Here is a 17967-nt window from a genome sequence, read left to right as displayed (position 1 = left end):
GACCCGCACGCGCACCGCACAGTCCCGCAGACAACTTCCGCCCCGAAGCGGGGTCTGAGACGTGTGCTTCCGGTCAACATATTCAAAATTAAATCTGCACAAGCAAACCAGCTTTTGTGACGCATTTAATAATTTACAATGATTTGTTTATAGACACGGAAAAAAATACTATTTTTATTTAGAAAAGTGACTAATGGGAAAATTTATTTGACCAATATCAAAGAGAATTTGCTTTGAAAAGTCATCAACTTCCGGGTTTATGGTGATTTGTTTGCGCACGCGCGCAAAGAGAACTACTGTGACAGAATATCATGCTGTTCATTCTGGTGCAGATAAATTAGTAATATAAAATATTAAATGATTAAGATGTTTGACACAAAACTCTGTTGTTATTGTAAGAATAAAACAAAAACTACATTTGGTACTTCTACGGTTACAGCCTCACACAGACTAAATAAGAGCCGTAGCTCGGTATAAGCACAATGTTAGAATTACCAAAAAACACAAGAATAAACATGATGTATGAGTCAAATAAATATATAATTTGCTGTTGTTAACTGTATAAAATCTAGGCAAAGATAGAATTGCTAAAAGCAGGTCCCTAAATTGTTCATCCCATCATATCAAGTTTTATTGATTGTGTTTGAGTTGTGTGTGGAACCACACGAGTCATTCTGAAATAATAACTGCTAACTGTCTGTGATTCTCTGAGCTAGTGACCTTCTACTGGTGAACATAGTGTCTGTGAGGTCAGAAGTGTTTTTTTTTTTTGCTTTGTTCCTTTGTAGATTTGTGGCTGTGTAAATGAGATTACACAACAGCAACACACCCATTTTCCTTTTGCTATTGAATTGCTCGGAGCTCAGCTGCAAATATTGAATGTTCGATTAGGGAATATAATCTACCTGGCTGCACCTCAGATCTGGGAGAATATGGGTTCACCACGACTACAGGCTCCCCTCGACTGGTGAGCTCACTGTAACACACCTGAACCTCTACTGATGGGCTGGTTGTACACAGCTTATAAAGAAAACACAGAGAGAGTAATGAAGACTACAATGATAGACGATGACAGGTAATGGTGGTCCCGCAAACCTCTTCAGACAGTGTGAGGCGTGGCAGCGAATCAGGATACAATGGCGGGTTAGTAGCAAAGCTCCACTCAACAAAATCAGAATGACTAAATAAACAGTATGTACATAGCGCATTAATAATTAACTATTCAGGTGTGTGTGGGGGGGGGGGGCAGACGTCAGTGCGAGTGTCAGGCTGTGGGTTGAACCGAGTCCCGTTCTGAGTGGATGATTTATGTACGAAGGACTTTCAACGGAAACAAGACCGCAAGGGCTTTTTTGAAATGCTCCTCTTAGACAGGATGTTTGACTCTATTTGTACTGTAATACATGCTACTGTGTGACTGTACTTGTACTCTAACATTCTATCTAATAAATATATTCATCATCATCTTCAGCCAGTGAGACCCGGAGACGCTCCGGGTCCACACCTCGCAGCCTTCCCAGTGGAGCCGAGTTTAATGCATCAAAGACGAGACGAAGACGTTGTTCTCGGGATTTATTCCATTTTAGGGATCATTACAAGCCGTTACAAATCAGTATAAAAATCACTTCAGTGCTTCAAAGGCTTCTCTGTTACCTCCAGATGTGCTCAGTCTAATCTGTTATAACATCTGGAGCGGAACGATGAGACAAACTGGCCAAACCCGGGGGCGCTTTCACGCGAGCCCGCACAGCCTCTCGCTGAGCTCCCACAGCTTCTTGGCCACGGCGTCGTCCTTGGCTTTAGCCCCGACGTCGCGCACGGTGCAGTTGGAGAAGTAGCGGCCGCTGAGAGGTTCGATGCCCTCCTGCAGGGCGCAGTGCAGCGTGGTCTGGGCTCCCTGGAGGGGGTTTTTGAAGAAGAAAAGCTTCACAGGCTTCATCAGCATCTGCATCAGTGAGCGGGCGTTCCGCATCAGGTCAGTGTCGATCGCTCCTGCAAAAAAAACGGAACGCAAAGTTACCCTGGTTTATCTGAACTTTAACCTTTAGGCCGTAATATTAGATTAGTGAATTAACCACGACTCATTCCGCCCGCCGCCGCCGCCGCGGATGTCGCGTTGATCCCGTGCTAAGCAGGATTCCACAGGGTAACTACGGAAAGGATTTCCATGTGACTTGCTCGGACGCGTCTTGGAACCAGAACAGAATGTGTGAGTAAAAGGGCGGAGTCAGACCCCAGATGAGATGTGCAAAGGTATCCACCAGGTTTAAATACGTTTTCAGCAGCGTTCCAAACCTGCCAATCAGGATTCCAGGCTGCAAGGACTGCCTGAGTTAAAGGTGGCCCTGCTGCTCGACAGAGGAACGCCGTCAGCGCCCCGTACACGGGTACGTACTGTATGTTGCGTACTACTACACAACTACCCACGGACACAACCTGGACTGTGTAACTGCAGTAAATGTCATGGTAGCGGGTACCAGACCCGCCGCCCTGGACACTGACCCGGATGGAGGGAGTAGCAGGTGACCTCGGTGCCCTGCAGCCTCTTCGCCAGCTGGTGGGTGAAGAGGACGTTACACAGCTTGCTGTCGGCGTAGACGCGGAAGACCTCCGGGATCGAGCCCCCCAGTCCCAGCGCCTTGTGGGTGTTCAGGCAGTCGAAGTCGATCTTTCCGAAGCGGTGGAGCATCGACGACACGTTGACCACGCGGCTCGGCCCGCGCTCCTTCAGCCGCCCCAGCAGCAGGTTGGTTAGCAGGAAGTGGCCGACGTGGTTGACGCCGAACATCATCCCCAGCCCGTCCTCCGTCCGACCCTGCACGTAAACGCCTGCAACCCAAACGCGGCGCTGCTGAATGGACTCGGGCCGAGAACCCGTCCGGCTGCGTTCCCCCCGCCGCCGTCGGGCCCGTTTGGATCCTCGCCCCGCCGTGATCGATCTCACCTGCGTTGTTGACGAGGATGTCCAATCTGGATTCAGATTTCAGGAAGGCTTCAGCGAAGCTCCGAACAGAGCTGAGGCTCCCCAGATCCAGCTGCATGAACACCAGCTGGTTGCTGCCGCTGTCCTGGGGGGGGGGGGGGGGGGGGCATATCGACAGCGTGTACCCCCAAACCGAGTGGAGCTTGATGGGCGTGCGGCGCCGGTACTCACCCTCTGGACCTCCTCCAGAGCAGCTTCTCCCCTCTGCCGACTGCGACAGGCCATAATGACTCTCGCTCCCCTCTTGGCCAGTTCTGTGGCCGTCACCTTCCCAATGCCGGTGTTGCTGCCTGCCGATGAGAAAAGACACGCGGGGGGGGGGGGGGGGGGGGGGGCGGAGATAAGTCCGGGTCCGCTCGATATCGTGATAGTCGGGGTTTAGTTTGTTTTATTTTTTAAATGTTTTCCAGTCTTTGTTTCTCTTCTGCCGGAAGCTGGATCTGGAGATCTGCACCAGGAGAGCAGCCGATTGGTCACTGGGAGGAACCGGAGTTCATTTCCTCCGCCAACGCAGGCGTTGTGTCGTCACCGGCGTTTGTCCGTCCGTCCGTCCGTTAGCCAGATAACGGAAAACGTTGAAAGTTTCAGGAAATGTTGGGAATGTTACCAGAAACGGAAGATTACATTTCGCTGATGATCCAGAAGAGATCCTGGATCAGTTTTACATTTTCATTAACCAACATTTGTTCCTCAATATCTCGGTTGATTATTGATCGATGGTTATGGAATCTGACACAGTCATGTAGGGGGGGGTCCCCATCTCACCACCAGATTTAATCTGGATCGGATCCAAAATGAGGTCAGGAAAAAAATTACATTTTAACATTGAAACTCAATTACGGATTCAAAAATCCATTACAAATACACACAAACTCTTCTTCAATTCACTTTTACTTTTCATGGTGGGCGTATAAAGATACCAAGAACAATCTAGAACCTTTTGGTGCTGATCCAGATCACCATGTGGACGGTGTAGATCCAGTTAGGAAGGGAACGAGCTGCTCGGCGGAGGTCTGTGCTCTCTGAGTGACTCTCTAGTTCGCTTCAAAGTAGAGTTTTGTGCTCCATTTAGCAGAAATAGATAAAACGCGTGAAATATCCGTTGTACTGATCGAGTCTCCGCAAACAGCGGATCGATAGATTCTGTACCGGAACGCAATCAGCAGGCCACGCACGCGCACGGACAACACTTACCAGTCACAATGACAGTTTTCCCGTGCAGCAGCGCGGTACTCGTGCACCGCTTCCCATTCACCACAACGTGACGGAACACGTAGGCGGCCACGAGCACGGCGGCCACGAGCAGCAGAACGGAGATCATCGTGCCCGGTTCGACAGCGGTCAGAACACAACCGTGTACCTGCACGAAGTACTCTCCGTCCTCCTCCGGACAGGCAGCAACAGGAAGGAGCCGAACTCAACCCATCCGTCTGGAGGAGGCGTGTCAAAAGGAAAACAACAACTTCTGACCCGCCCATCCGGCTTCAGCGGCCAATGGGGAAGCATCACCACCTGCTGGCGCAAACCGGCATTACACGGAGCCGAAGACTGGCTTGATCATAAATACAGGGTCACCCGGAACTAATCATGGCCTGAAGTAAAGCAATGCAGTTTTTATTCATTTCTAATATGAAATTAAAATAAACATATTTATGCCGAAATTCAGGACATATTGTGGTGAAATTTAGCAAACAGATGGAAATGGCAGATGCTGAGGTTCTCCTTGGGAGTGACCAGGATGGACAGGAATAGAAATGAGGCAATAAGAGGGGCAGTGAAGGTCAGACGTTTTGGAGATCAGGCCACTCTTCATCTCAGACATGTTGCTCTACCCTCAATGTAAAGGGAAGAGACAAAACATGACTCGGCACATTTACTCGGCCCTGGACATGAAGTTAGAAGCTTATGCGCGACTGCGAAAGAACAAACGACACGCATGCGTCAGGTCAGTTCTTAGAAAATCTTTCTGTATTTACAGGGTTGAATAGACAAGCAGGAACAGAGCGCTTTATATACAGAGCAGCACAGATGTTAAAATGAGTGCTAAAACCAGACTGTATTTACAGATGGACTACAGAAGTACAGACTAAGAACGTGGTTTATCACAAAACTTCGGGTACTCTACACAGTATCACAAAGTCCATGAACTGTACAGTTAAAAACCAAAAACTGGTAAATCTACATGAAATCCAACGTTTCTCCAACTGAGAAGCACCGAATTATATCTATTTACATTATATGTACATATAGTGTGTATAAGCATGTATACATATATCGCTACCGGTGGTGCAAAACGCAGCAAGAGAAAGTCGAATGTATGGAATTCAGTACTACAAAATAAAAGGCGTGTGCTAAATGGGACTGACAAAATAATGGTACAGCGTACAAATCAATATACTGGCAGAACACGTGAGGGCGGGTACGAAGCGGTCGCTGCCCCCCCCCCCCCGGACGGCCTGCAGTGAACAGAAGGTTGCCGTCAGTCATAAAAATAAAAAAAACACAGACAGAAGAAGATTGTCAATAATACTTCAAGTTCATGCAAAGATATAAACCATTAAAAATGAAAAAATAAACTTTTCCCTGTTGACCAACCAGCTGTGCAGCTTTCCCTTCATTGTAACTCGGAAGGTGCAAATCAAGAGGAGTGAGGGCGGGACTTCCTGCGTGGGTTACGGAACAGAGTTGGTTTGCAGTACGGGCACTTGGGGAGGAACGGCGTCGCCGTGCGCCTCATCCGGGCGGGAGGGGCTGCTCACTGTGGCAGTACTGAGCGGGGGGGTGGTTCTGGTGGGGGGGGTGCTGCTGGTGCCGGTGGGCGTGGCGACCCGCTCTTCTTTGGGCTGCTTGCTCGAGAACTCCGTGATGCTGAAGACAAACTGGAGGCACCCCAGTTTGATGTAGCTGCCGTGGTGGAGCAGGGCGGTGCCCTCCCAGCCGGCGCCGCTGCCCCCGATCAGACTGGAGCTGCTCGCCTTACAGCTGCAGGAACGTTCTGATCCGGCCTGAGCCTGGCTGCTCATCACGCCGCCGGGAAACGGCAGACCCGGAGCGGCGCCGGGACCCTGGTCGTCCTCGCGCTTCCTACTGCGACCTGCGGAGGACAGACAGCGTTGGACACCCGTCAGGCTGAAACACGAGACGGGCCCGGGTTCTGTGTCCACTGTTCAACCTGCAACTCAAACGGAATGGACGGATGGTGTTGGAGAACCGAGGTTCCACTCACGTATGATGCCTTGGACTTTGGCCACCAGGCCACTAGGCGGCGACGGCGACGCTTTCTCCGAGAAGTCGCAGGAGTACAGGACGTTGTCCACCGTGGTGCCGTGCTCGCTGTAGTTCAGCAGCTCGTAATGCTTGGTGTTCTACAAAATAAGAGCGTGTTCGCGTTTAGCAGGCAGAGAGGAGCGGCTTCGGGAACGTCCTCCTCTCCTCTCCTTCTCCGAGCAGAGCGACGCACCTCGTCGTAGAAGATGCAGGCGTGCTTCCCCGACACGTAGGTGCAATGGCCGTAGTTTGTAAGGCACACGTCCATGTCAGCACCTTCAAACACACATCAAACGAGAATCAGCATCATACCGAGAGGCACGGTGCGAGAAGCTGCTGCAGCTTCGAGGAGCTTTTTAATTCGAAGCTTCCTGTCGGACATCGCGGTGATAAAAGTAATGGCGCAGACATACTGCAGTACTTTATCAGGGACTACCTTTCAAGGTAATCTTCATAGACAATTGTTATCCGGCACTCATTAACGGAACTATTTCATCATCGCCGCCACAAGTTTTAATTCAGCGACGGAACACGAGAAAATGGATTTTAAGAACGGACATTTTTACACTAATCAATCATGAAATCATTAAACAGCGCCGCCCTACCAGATCCTATGTATAGCGTCCTGTAGCACATGCTGACAGCCCCGCCTTTTCCTGTCAGAGGGTAGAAGACAGCACGGGCCTGGACCTTCTTCTGACCTGGGGGGGGGGGGAAAGCATCAAATCTGTCTGTGTGGTTTTTAACAGCGATACACTGAACACTAAATGTTAGCCGGGGGGGGGGGTGTCTTACTGTCGGGATGGGGGTGGGGGGCTTTTGAGGGCAGCTGCGGGGCTGAGGGGGGTGCAGTGCTTGGAGCTTTGGGTGGGAAGAGCTGCTGGATCCTCTGCCAGGCGAGGAACTTGATCATCTCCCCGTCGAGCTTGTCCAACTCAATCCCTGCACAGATCACAAGGCAGAGGCATCACTTTGGGTTCAGGCGTTTGTACGGCAGAGCCATGGGGGGTGGGGGGGGGGGGGGTCCACACAGACCTGCGTCCTCATGCTTTCCATCCTTCATGCAGCTGGAGAGGTTAGCGATGGAAGAGAGCGTGCTCGGCAGCAGAGCGTTCGCCAGGCCGAGACCAGCCTTCATTTCTGCAGAGAAAAGCAAACCGAGAACGACCGTCAGAGAACGACCGTCAGAGAACGACGGTCAGAGAACGACCGTCAGAGAACGACGGCCAGAGAACGACGGCCAGAGAACGACCGTCAGAGGACGACGGCCAGGGAACGACCGTCAGAGAACGACCGTCAGAGAACGACCGTCAGAGAACGACCGTCAGAGAACGACCGTCAGAGGACGACGGTCAGAGGACGACCGTCAGAGAACGACCGTCAGAGAACGACGGCCAGAGAACGACGGCCAGGGAACGACGGCCAGAGAACGACCGTCAGAGAACGACGGCCAGAGAACGACCGTCAGAGAACGACCGTCAGAGAACGACCGTCAGAGAACGACCGTCAGAGAACGACGGCCAGAGAACGACGGCCAGGGAACGACCGTCGGAGAACGACCGTCAGAGAACGACCGTCAGAGAACGACGGCCAGGGAACGACCGTCAGAGAACGACGGCCAGAGAACGACCGTCAGAGAACGACGGCCAGAGAACGACCGTCAGAGGACGACGGCCAGGGAACGACCGTCAGAGAACGACGGCCAGAGAACGACGGCCAGAGAACGACGGCCAGGGAACGACGGCCAGAGAACGACGGCCAGGGAACGACCGTCGGAGAACGACCGTCAGAGAACGACCGTCAGAAAACGACGGCCAGAGAACGACGGCCAGAGAACGACCGTCAGGGAACGACCGTCAGGGAACGACCGTCAGAGAACGACGGCCAGAGAACGACCGTCAGGGAACGACCGTCAGAGAACGACCGTCAGGGAACGACGGGACGGATTCACTCGTTCGTCCATGACTAGTGTTGAAGGATCTCTAAAGCTTCAGAACGTGATTGACACTCTGTAGGTGTTAAAATGACCACCAGAGGGAGCCGTTCATCCAAGCACTGCACATCAGATTTGTTGCTGATCACCTCTCGATCTTTGAACCAGACGCATAATGAAGTGTAAATGCTGCTGATGCCCCCCCCCCCCCACACACACACACACAGCGAGGAGAACCCCGGGTCAGTAACGTGTACCTGACGCAGGCGAAGACGACCCCAGCTTGGGGGGGGCGTGCTCCTGGTCGTCTTTAGGTGGCGGGTCGATGTGGGGGTCGATGTGGGGGAGGGGGTGTTTGTCGTCACTGCTCACGCCCTCCTCCTGACGCTCTGATTGGCTGCTGTGGTTCTGCCGGCTGCCGTGGGAACGTATCGTTGGGGCTGTGGGGCAGATCTGTGGGGGGGACGCCTCCGAAATGCTCTGGGGTTCCTTTTTAACCGTCTCTGCTCCTACGTGGTTCAGCAGCACGGGGGCTGCAGCCGGGTCGGGGGCCGCCGCGCTGGGCTTGGGTCTGTGATGCAGCGCCACCTGTCTGCAGGCGTCCGAGACGCGGTCGACGGGCCCGTTGGCTCTGGGAGGTCCATGGTCCTCTTCAGCGGCGCCATTGGGCTTCCTGCAGTTCTGACAAGGCGTCGCACTGCATTTGCAAACACCCAGCTCCAGTGACAAAGAGGCCCCCTGGGGGATACCAGGTGTACTGCAGGGCTTAGAGCAGGGCCCGGGAGAGCTTCTCTCTGGAGAGGCCCGAGTTCTCGTGTCGCCCGACGCTGCGCGTGGTTTCTGCTCAGAAAGCCGCTCCCCTGATGACGTCTTCTGCTCGTTGGACAGGTCCCCTGGTGACGTCTTCTGCTCGTTGGACAGGTCCCCTGATGACGTCTTCTGCTCATTGGACAGGTCCCCTGATGACGTCTTCTGCTTGATGGACAGGTCTCCTGATGACGTCTTCTGCTTGTTGGACAGGTCCCCTGATGACGTCTTCTGCTTGATGGACAGGTCTCCTGATGACGTCTTCTGCTTGTTGGACAGGTCCCCTGATGACGTCTTCTGCTTGATGGACAGGTCTCCTGATGACGTCTTCTGCTTGTTGGACAGGTCCCCTGATGACGTCTTCTGCTTGTTGGACAGGTCTCCTGATGACGTCTTCTGCTTGTTGGACAGGTCTCCTGATGACGTCTTCTGCTTGTTGGACAGGTCTCCTGACGACGTCTTCTGCTTGTTGGACAGGTGCCGCATGATGCTGCACTGGAGGGCGATAACATCCTGAAGCCACTGTGGAACGGAACAGAAACAAGTCTTACCATCGTCTCTTCTTACAGCGCGGCCCAATCAGGACGCTTATAGTTCATCTCTTTAGCAGAGATCATGAGAAAAACATTATTCCCATAACAGCCGGAGGGCCTAAACATTTCGGCTGCCGAGCTTTCTAACCTGACAATTTACAATTTCATTCCATCATTTAATGTAGTTTAAACAAAAATGAAATCATCAACATCAAGGCTAAGAACACAATCAGTGAAACCTCCTTTCAGCTAGGAAATAAGCTTGCGTGTCTTTTTCCAGAGATGTATACGTATCGCTATGTCCGGTGGAGGCGGGACATCGACCGCCGCCGTGCGACAGCACGGCTCCCAGCCCATCTTCAAACTGAACTGGTTTAACTGGTGAGGAGGGATCGCTGCTCACCCCAGCACCAAGTCTGTTCACTCTTATGTGAAAGTTCAGGTTTGAACATCGTATAAGAAACGTTGGACATTCCCCAAACTACCAAAGGGCACTTTTCATGTTGGGCAGGAGCTGGAAGAACGGGGTTCTGCTCTACCTCCTGCTGCTCAGCTTCTGTCGTCGGGCGCTTCGCCGGCTGGCTGGGAACGCCACAACAAACCAGCTCCAGCTGGCGCACCCCGGCAGGAAGCAGCATGGCGGGGGGGTTCTGGTACTGGAACTTGATGGCATCGGGCACCTTAACGAGAACGTCACGGGTTTGACTTCACACACCTTAGCAGCCGTGACGGGATTAACATTTGGCGTGACTGGAATAACGCCAGCTCGTGGAAGCATGAGAGACTAACTCCGCCTCCTCTCGCCGGCTGCTGCTGCTGCTATCCTACCTGAACGGTCTTCTTGTTGTGCCGGTGGGCGGAGCGCCGGTTGGGCTCGTTCTGGCGATGCACTCTACGCAGGAAGTCCAGCTTGACTGCATGCTGGGACATCCTGTCCTGGAACTGGTCAAAGAGCTGACAGCGGCCGGACAGGCTCAGGTTCCTCTGACCGAGCTGGACAACAGACCCAAATATAAAGAGACGGAGACGGAGACAGACTCCACCTCGAGCACAGACCACATTCCTTACCACCAAATGCTCAACATGGTTTGGACACATCCATTTGCCAGCAGGTAACGCTGTGAGGGGCGGGTCCAGACAGTCCATATGGAACAGAAGGGGACAATAATCGCATTGGATCAGTGGAGCCAACCGACAACTCCTGCGGGAGGAAATACAAGCAGAAAGACACATAACCTAAAACCGCTCAGCTTGAACAGCGCCGTGAACGGGCCCGGCGTGCGGCGCTGACCTGTTGCACGCGAAGCAGACTTTGACCGGAAGCGGGACCAGACCGTTGGAATCCAGCTCGTGCTGAGGCCTCCTGAAGGGCCTTCCGAGCAGCTCCTCCTTTCTCCGCCGCTTGCTGCTGCCTGGAAACGAGAACGGAAGCGGCGACGGTTGGGAAGCGGCGAGCGACACGCCGGCCCAGAGATCCTCTCGAGTCCTTCCTCGGACTCGGTTCTGACCGACTCACCTGGCAGCGCGGTGGTGCAGGTCAGCTCGCTGGGCAGCTGGAACTGGGTCGGGTTCCTCTCCATCGCGGCTGCTATCAGCAGCTGAAAGGGCCTCTTTAAGAGGCGCGGCGTGGGCGTGGCTGGCGTGGAACCCTCGAGCTCGGCTCCCTGAATGTCGTCCTCCGGTTCCGCCGCCTCCTCCTCGCCGTCATTCTGCTCCTCCGAGGGGGTCGGGGTGGACGAGGTGTTGGAGGTCGGCGTCCCGGGCCGACTGCTTGGTCTGCTGCTCGTCCTGCGCTCCAGGAGGCGCACCTGGGCGACCCGTAGCCCGGGCCCCGCTGCCCCGGCGCCGGGAGGCAGACCGTCCAGCCGCAGCGGGCCGGCGTTGAGCTCCAGCTCGACGGCGGGAGACGCAGAGCGCTTCGACGAAGGCCTCTCCGGGAGGCCGTTGGTCTGCTCTCGCTTCTGACCGCGGCGCGGGAAGACCAAAGACACAAACGGATCAGCGCCGTCACGTTCCGACGGCGGCGCCGGGGCGTGGCGCGGAGGAGAACCGGTCGCCCACCTTTTTACGAACGTTGCAGCGATGGCACATCCATTCCCCCGGAGGAAGCATTTCTTCGCTCAGAGGTGGGTTGCTGCGGGGAGAAGACAGAAACGCGAGAATGAGGGGCGTCCAGAGCAGGAAATGTTAAAGACAGTCAGATTTTGGATCGTATTTGTCTTTAATTTTATCGTTAACCACGACAGTAAACTGCAGGAATCACGCGTCATCATGAAAGGAGCAGATTTGACCATAAATAAAAAATATTAACAAGCTCGGATGGATAAATAAATAAAATAGTCAGAGCCAATTTCATTCCGAATCCAAAAAAATGGCACATAAACGCTGCAAGTACGAAGAGGAAGCCGCCAGCACGCATGCCCATATAAGGACGCAGCGCTTCTGCTCACAGAAGCGGGCGGATGTGGAACGAAGCGCCACGGAGAGAAACGATTCACGGAGACCGAACGCGACGCGACGAACACCGCCGCGCCGTCTCCGCACGCGATCCGCTAGTTCCGTTCGTGATGTTCACGGACGCTACGGCCTCCGCGCCGACTTTCATCGATGGGCGAAGATGGCGGTGGAGGAGAAGAGCGAGCGGCGAGGTCGCCATATTGTAAACAGAGGCCGCCTCGACTCCATTTCTAGCAGCCGTGAAAGTGCGCGGCGTCTCCAGAGCCGCTCAAAGCGCCTCCTCACCGACACGAGACGGAGCTTCCGCGCCCGGAACACGCCGTTCGATGCAGCGCAGGTTTATTTCTCATTCCGCCATTAGACGGAATCAATGACTTTATTAGGAAGGTACGACGCGCCGCACACGGCTCACTATCGCCCCCGTCTGGTCGGGTTAGTGTGACAACACCGAGTGAATGAGAGGAGGGGCCCCCGCTGACCGTTATAAATATATATAGTCCCCGAAACCCTGACGTGCCGAACAATGACGAACTAAACCCGTGTGGAAAAAACACGCACGCAACCAAATCACAAACGCGTAGCAGACAAATAGTGCCACATGCACGTCCGGCTCCACCTACCAGCACTGCAGGTGGAACGCCGCGGGGCAGTGGTCGCAGCACAGCAGGTCCCCCCCTTCCCTGCAGCTGTCGCAGGTGTCGTGGTTCGTAGCCCGGCCGCTCCTCCGGACGTCCCGCACCAACTTCCGGCTGCGCTTCTCCACCTCCTCGGACTTCGGCGGAGCCAGCAGCGTCTGGATTTGCTGTAGAAGTTGTGCAGATGTTTAAGTTCACAGTCCCCCGGACGCTCCGTGCCCGGTTGTTCACGGCGTCCGAACCACACGCGCACCGGTTCCGGTTGGGGAAGCGGGAACAGTAGATTGTGGCCTCCGTGCTCAACCACCGACTACTGAAGTTAGCTAACCAAGACATCACCGAGCAGCCAATCAACAGAACGGAAATCACTTAGCATTAGCAATAAGCAGCGTTAGCCAGAGGCAGCATTAGCTAGAAGCAGGACGCTTCACGACACCAAGGCCTCTGAACAACTCAGCCTCACCTCCATTAAGCCCCCGGAGGTATCCAAGTCGTACACAATCGTCGGGGTCTCCATTTTGTCCCACATTCATCCAGGCGCAGACGTTGCCAAAGTGAATCCGGTGATATAAATGCCTACGAGGCACAAGAACGAGAGCAGTTCCCGTAATAAAAGCCTCTTTTTCCCGAAGCGGGTATCTCGCTGAGGCGACGCTAGCCGAGGTTAGCCGCGGTTAGCTGCCGAGACGAGCTAACGACGACGGCAAAGACGTCAAGGTTGCAAAGCTAACGGGCTCGCTAGCCGGTGGTGCGGGTCGAAATTCAGCAGAGCCGACGCTCGACGTGTTATTAAATCACAGGCTTCGCGGCACCACCTTTTACACGCTGCTGGAAATGTTCGATTTAAGCGAAGAGTCGAAAAACCAACGCGCGGCCTAGCTGGCCAGCCAGGACTCTGGTTTCTGCTCCTGCAGAAAGGAGCCTGGTAAATCTGCAAAGCTCTCCGCTCCCATTGTCGTTAGAAGATGTAGCCACAGGGAGCACGGACAAAGAGGCGTCGTGCGCGGTCCAGCGCACGACGTCCGATAGCGTCCGAGATGCAGGATCCCCAAGCTAGGGACGTATAAATGCGAATTCGCTTGATGTTATTGTTGTGAAAAAGCCTGTGCATTTACACTGGCTGCTATCAACATCCTCTAGAGTTGGCGCAACCGCGAATCGCCTGGCGCGCATGCGCATTGGGGTGAAGCGCTAATTACGAGGTTAGCCTACATGCTTTTATGCAGCCTTTGAGGAGGTAGCCCCGCTAAGTGTTCCCTTCCAGCCGGTCCCAAGCCCGGATGAATGCCGAGGGTCGCTGCAGGGGCGGCATCCGGCGCAAAACTCGACCAGAATCAAGCACGAAATAGACGAGAAGGTTGATTTGATGTAGCGACCCCTGACGGGCCGGAAGAAGAAGAAGAAGCAGCAGCAGACATACTTGTAACGAAAGAGGACACTGTGCTGCTATGCTAACAGTTGTAACTTTTCATTTAGTCTCTGTGTACTGCTGCCAGGGGGGGTAATACTTTGTGTACTTGCTGCTGCTTGCTAACGAGTAATAATTTGTGTACTGCTGCTTGCCAAGGAGTAATACTTTGTGTACTTGCTGCTGCTTGCTAACGAGTAATACTTTGTGTACTTGCTGCTGCTTGCTAACGAGGCCTACTCCTATGCTAAATTGTGTCCATTTCATGAGAAGAGCTACTTCTGAAGCAGAAATGCTGCCCGCTTGTCTGAAAGTCACTGCTTCCTCCGCAACACAGTTAGAAACCACGAGCTGCCTGGTCCCAGAACACTAGCCCATTAGCCCAGTATCACCTGCTGCAGGTCAACGCTGGCAGGCAGAAGAACATCCGGGTTCAAGTTTAAGCCCCGCCCTTCAACAGAGTGGACGCAGTGAACTCTATTATACGGAACAAAGTCTATTATGAACTCTATTTTATAGAATAGAGTTTACTGGATGGATGATTTAAAGATAATAAATGTAAAATGGAGCAACAGGATATTATTGTGTCTTTAAAATCTGCCTTAATTACCTTCATTGTTATGTAATCGCCGGTGTGTGTCTGTCTGTCCATCCATCCGTCTGTTTGTTAGCACTATAACTCAAGTATATCTCAGTTGATTATTGATTGATGGTTATGGAATTTGACACAGTCAAACTGTGGGGGGGGGGGGGTGTCTATCTCAACAATTAAATGTTTTCTGTTAATCTGAGGAGTGTTTTATTTAAAATTACTGGAACGTTGGTCCAGATGTGGAAAAAAACCACCCCGTCTTTCCATTCGGAGATGCTGTAGGTCAGGGGTCCCCAAACCTTTTCCTGTGAGGGCCACATAACTTTTCCCTTCTCTGATGGAGGGCCAGGGTCAGTTTGTACAGGAAAAGTGTGACGATGGCAGGCAGGGGTGCCTAAACATTTATTGTTTTCCAACAGCCACCATTTAAAACGATAAAGGTGTCCATCTGTTCGTGGAATCACGTTTCTCTCCGAGATATAGTTTTCAAACACATCTCGTCCAGTTGACAAGAATTAGTCCTCAATGTGGAGGGAAGACGACACGAAAGGCGAGAAGGGACATCGTTGGTCATTCATAGGTCCTACCAGCAGAGGGCGGTAGCGACCTCTGCTGGTGTGGACGTGCTGGGACATTATTTGTGTATCCTTCTGAGACCCAGCCCGTTGAGATGCGTCCTCTGTAATGGACAAATGTCCACTACAGAGGACATACAATTCTGAAGAAAGAAATATTGCCAACTGAGAAATTGCATAATGTCTATTAAAAGAAAACTTTCTTTAATACATCAAACTAGTATACAGTACAAGAAATTATACAGCATATGTAACAGGGTGGGGCTTCTAGATTAAACAAAAAGGAAAAAAAAAAAAAGAGTTTGATTTGAATTGAAGCAATTATATTTCCTTTGACTTGTCAAAAAAGGCAGAATTTGTAATTAGTTAGTTATTACACTTGTAATAACAGTGTGTTAATTCAGCAATATTTTATGTTGACCTTCACTGTCAAATATCAATCAAGATTGTGGTGCTGCTGTAAAGCAGTTATTATTCTCCTTAAACATGTGAACAAGACACCAAACTGCAACGTTAGATCCTGATCAAATAGGAACAAGGATCCTGGTGATGATCTATTTCTATCTTCATCTTTGTTTTTATTTTATTTTATTTTAGACAAAAGGATCTACCCCGTCGTCAAACCCAACAGCAGAATTCTATCCTGCCAAACCTCAGGCAATGAGCAGACGCCCTCGAGGCTGCAGCAACAACGTCTGTGGAAAGATAAATGGAGAAGGAAGCTGTCGAGTTGAAGAATGGCTGAAGGGGAACTGAAGCGGAACTGAAGCGGTCCGGTGTCCAGATGACCTTGAACTTCTCTCTGGGACGTCTGCTGTTCTGGAATTACAGCTCATTGCTTCAGTTATACATAAAATAAAATACACATTTGAAGTCTATCTTAATTGGCTCTGTTTTTACTGCTCTAAACGGAGCGGGCCGGCGACCCACAGGATGACATCATCCACGAGGAGGTGGATTACAGTCGGAGTCAGATCAATTCATTGTGCCCATGTCTCTGATGGCAGCTGCTTCCTCCCAGGACGTTCCTGGCTTCAGTTACGTGGGAATGTTTTTCAAGTGTCAAGAAAAAAAATCCCCTCTTTCACAAAAGCCGTTAAAGGCTGCTCAGCGATGTGCTTTTACTTTGACAAACATGCCGAACAGCAGATGTTTCTGCATCGAGCAGCTAATGATCCGGAGGAATGGGTCGCTCTTCCCTGCTTGCCACACACCATTACTGGAGACAAGGTGGAGGAGGCTACAAACATCCCAGGTGAAGGTTCGTAGCCTCCTCCCTCTCCTCCCGAGGACATTCCTACACGTGTTTTCAGTGTGAACTGTCTGATGGGAACGGAACTCCTCATTTTGTTTGTAATGTGCAGTTAATATTTCTCATCTTAAAAGTATTTCTTTCACACAATGAAGCGGATTTTAACGCTCCTCTTCTCTCCACAGTAAATGAGACGTGCGTTCCAAGCATGCATTGTTTTCCTGAACAATAACCTTTTATTGAAGATGTTTGTAAATAGCTTTACGTACAATGAATCAAAAATAGGTTCGTTATCCTCTTCGTCATCACCAGCTTGCATGGATACATGGTATTGCAGTACAATATATTTCACATTAAACCGCGGTGGTTTGAGTGCAGGCAGCCGGGGAGCGATGTGGACGCATGTAAATTTAATGACGACTGAATTTTATTCACGCGAGCTGTTGATCAGTCGATCAGTAAAGGCTTCATACTGCTGAAACTATTGTGTTAGCAGTGATGCTACTTCATCGATAAACGCTGCAACACTGGGAATATGCTGATTTGCTGTCTGTATTAAAGTGAACTGGAAAGATTGATCTATTTGTTTTGTTTACAGTCAAACATAGCTGGTTAGCCTAGCTTAGAATTAAAAAACCAGAATGGTGAAACAGCTGCTCTGACCAGTCAACTATAACTGTAACCTAATGTACGTATATGCACACGCACACACACACTTGTGCGCACACACATGCACACACACACAAGCATAAATATTTGTTTTATGAAGATAAATAACAAATTATAAAAAAAATAAATCAAGTAAAATAACTTTAGCAGGAACACAACAACACCCTTCCGATGTCAATAAAATGAAAGTCTAGCTGTAGTTCTGAAACAATAAAGTGAGTCTTAGAGATGTTGAAAAAAAAAGGGCCTAAAACAAAAGTCCTGCTGTTAGGAGGGAGCTCGGTTTAAGTCCACAGGATTGTTCGTTCATTAATCAAGCGGTGATTGTTCATGAACTTCAGACTCAGGCTGGATTATGATAAGATGCTCTCCTTGGGAATGATCTTGATATCAATCTTGTCATCCTACTTTTAGAAAGAACACCTTTTCTAACTTACTCTTAATAGACATCCTGTGAATCCATTAACATTGTTCTGTTAATGATGGCAGAAGACATACAGTGGATCATGTACAGAGCACAAGGTTACATCGGTTATATGTTGCAGCTTTGCACAAGCTCCCTCTGCTTTGTTTGGTATGTTGCACTGAAAGTCCTCAGGATGGTGAGCACAGGGTTAAAAACTGTACAAACTGCTGCTGGACTGTTTCTGTAGAAGAGCTAGAAAAATAATCCAGTGGCTCAACCGTTCCAGGGCTGGTGGCAGGCGTGACGTCCTCTGCTGGGCAACTAAAGGGAGACTCATATTCGCTGGACTGAGAACGGCGTGGAGGCGTCACCAACAAGGTCAGTGTGACGACCTTAAAAAGGCCAGCATCCTTTTTGTGCCTCCACCCCGGAAGACAAGCCCCCCCAGCT

The 17967-nt window shown here is 51.4% G+C and overlaps 2 protein-coding genes across 2 annotated transcripts; both read right to left on the bottom strand.

Annotated features, from left to right (window-relative positions):
- Positions 1–1565: 1565 nt before the first annotated feature.
- LOC137901488 (dehydrogenase/reductase SDR family member 13-like) lies at positions 1566–4418 on the bottom strand. Its single transcript, XM_068745523.1, has 5 exons — positions 4178–4418; positions 3155–3273; positions 2945–3068; positions 2503–2829; positions 1566–1992 (listed from the first exon to the last, which is right to left on the bottom strand). The coding sequence occupies exons 1-5, from the start codon at positions 4302–4304 to the stop codon at positions 1733–1735; spliced, it is 957 nt and encodes a 318-aa protein (XP_068601624.1). The 5' UTR covers positions 4305–4418; the 3' UTR covers positions 1566–1732.
- Positions 4419–4935: 517 nt separating this feature from the next.
- On the bottom strand, positions 4936–13144 carry phf12b (PHD finger protein 12b). Its single transcript, XM_068745787.1, has 15 exons — positions 13079–13144; positions 12601–12782; positions 11585–11657; positions 11040–11484; positions 10815–10935; positions 10592–10724; positions 10352–10516; positions 10063–10203; positions 8441–9512; positions 7286–7390; positions 7046–7192; positions 6856–6951; positions 6444–6526; positions 6210–6348; positions 4936–6077 (listed from the first exon to the last, which is right to left on the bottom strand). The coding sequence occupies exons 1-15, from the start codon at positions 13142–13144 to the stop codon at positions 5656–5658; spliced, it is 3390 nt and encodes a 1129-aa protein (XP_068601888.1). The 3' UTR covers positions 4936–5655.
- Positions 13145–17967: the final 4823 nt, after the last annotated feature.

The sequence above is a fragment of the Brachionichthys hirsutus genome, chromosome 11, assembly GCF_040956055.1.
Source record: "Brachionichthys hirsutus isolate HB-005 chromosome 11, CSIRO-AGI_Bhir_v1, whole genome shotgun sequence".
Lineage (NCBI taxonomy): Eukaryota > Metazoa > Chordata > Actinopteri > Lophiiformes > Brachionichthyidae > Brachionichthys > Brachionichthys hirsutus.
This window is presented reverse-complemented; position numbering and strand designations above follow the sequence as displayed.